The following is a 1,468-nucleotide window of genomic DNA, read 5'->3' on the forward strand; positions in this document are numbered from 1 at the left end:
GTCACTGACACCCGTTTACACACAAAACACACAGCAAAAACGTTTCCCTTATCATCAACACCACACAGCAAAAACGTTTCCCTTATCATCAACACCACACAGCAAAAACGTTTCCCTTATCATCAACACCAGTCCCTACCCACGGAACTCGATCATCCGTAACGAACAAACGCCAATTCCTACGCCAAAATAAAAACATGAAATTTCTCTCATTCAATACAACACGATTCCGCCGCCTTACCATCTGGGGAACGGCGTGCAGTTCCACCACCCACACGTTATTCAGGATATGACCGCTGCTCGCCGTCACGTTGGTGTAGCGGACTCCTGCAGCGAAGGGAATGTTGCAGGAAAGTCTGTGGTCCTAAAGCTTAAAAGTTGAAAGGCTTAAATGGAACTACAAAAATTGTTTAAGGATGTTTATCATGCTGATTTTATAGAGGTTATTGAAGTACTCAAGGCACTGAGCTCATTTATTATGCATGGTGCTGGTTGGTTTTACCATGCGTGGCACTGATTTACAGCATCAAGCATGGCACTGACTTATACTGTCAAGCATGACACTCACTTACACTGTCAAGCATGGCACTGACTTACATTATCAAGCATGACACTTTCACTATTAATCATGACAATGACTTTCACTATCAAGCATGGCACTGACTTTCACTACCAAGCATGGCACTGACTTTCACTATCAAACATGACACTGACTTTCACTATCAAGCATGGCACTGACTTTCACTATCAAGCATGGCACTGACTTTCACTATCAAGCATGGCACTGACTTTCACTATCAAGCATGGCACTGACTTTCACTATAAATCATGACAATGACTTTCACTATCAAGCATGACAATGACTTTCACTATCAAGTATGGCACTGACTTTCACTATCAATCATGGCACTGACTTTCACTATAAATCATGACAATGACTTTCACTATAAATCATGACAATGACTTTCACTATCAAGCATGGCACTGACTTTCACTATAAATCATGACAATGACTTTCACTATCAAGCATGGCACTGACTTTCAACATACATGTCAATTTCACTATCAAGCATGGCACTGACTTTCACTATCAAGCATGACACTGACTTTCACTATCAAGCATGGCACTGACTTTCACTATCAAACATGACAATGACTTTCACTATCAAGCATGGCACTGACTTACCACACCATGCACTGACTTACCATACTGCGGAACATGAAGACGGGGCATCAGATAGAACTTGACAGTGTTCATGATCCCCTGAACGAACTGTGCCACCATCTGCGCGTCGGCAGTGATCCCTTGCACAGTGCCATCCTCTGCCACGCCCATGTACACGACCCCACGTTCGCCGGCGTTCAGTAGACCCACTAACAGCTGCCGTGGGGAAAAAAATGGGTTAATTGTTGAATATTCGTTTCTTTGAGTTGTATTTGGGGTTTCTTTTAATCATATTTTTTTTTC

The 1,468-nt window shown here is 42.6% G+C and overlaps 1 protein-coding gene across 1 annotated transcript in view; it reads right to left on the reverse strand.

Annotated features, from left to right (window-relative positions):
* LOC119586500 overlaps nucleotides 1-1,468 on the reverse strand; it is a 10,069-nt gene that overhangs the window by 2,973 nt on the left and 5,628 nt on the right. The window contains exons 4-5 of the mRNA XM_037935238.1: nucleotides 1,207-1,383; nucleotides 242-327 (exon numbers count right to left, since the gene is read on the reverse strand). Coding sequence (XP_037791166.1) covers nucleotides 242-327; nucleotides 1,207-1,383 — 263 coding nt within the window. The remainder of the gene's footprint in view (nucleotides 1-241; nucleotides 328-1,206; nucleotides 1,384-1,468) is intronic.

This window comes from Penaeus monodon, chromosome 21 (genome assembly GCF_015228065.2).
Source record: "Penaeus monodon isolate SGIC_2016 chromosome 21, NSTDA_Pmon_1, whole genome shotgun sequence".
Classification (NCBI taxonomy): domain Eukaryota; kingdom Metazoa; phylum Arthropoda; class Malacostraca; order Decapoda; family Penaeidae; genus Penaeus; species Penaeus monodon.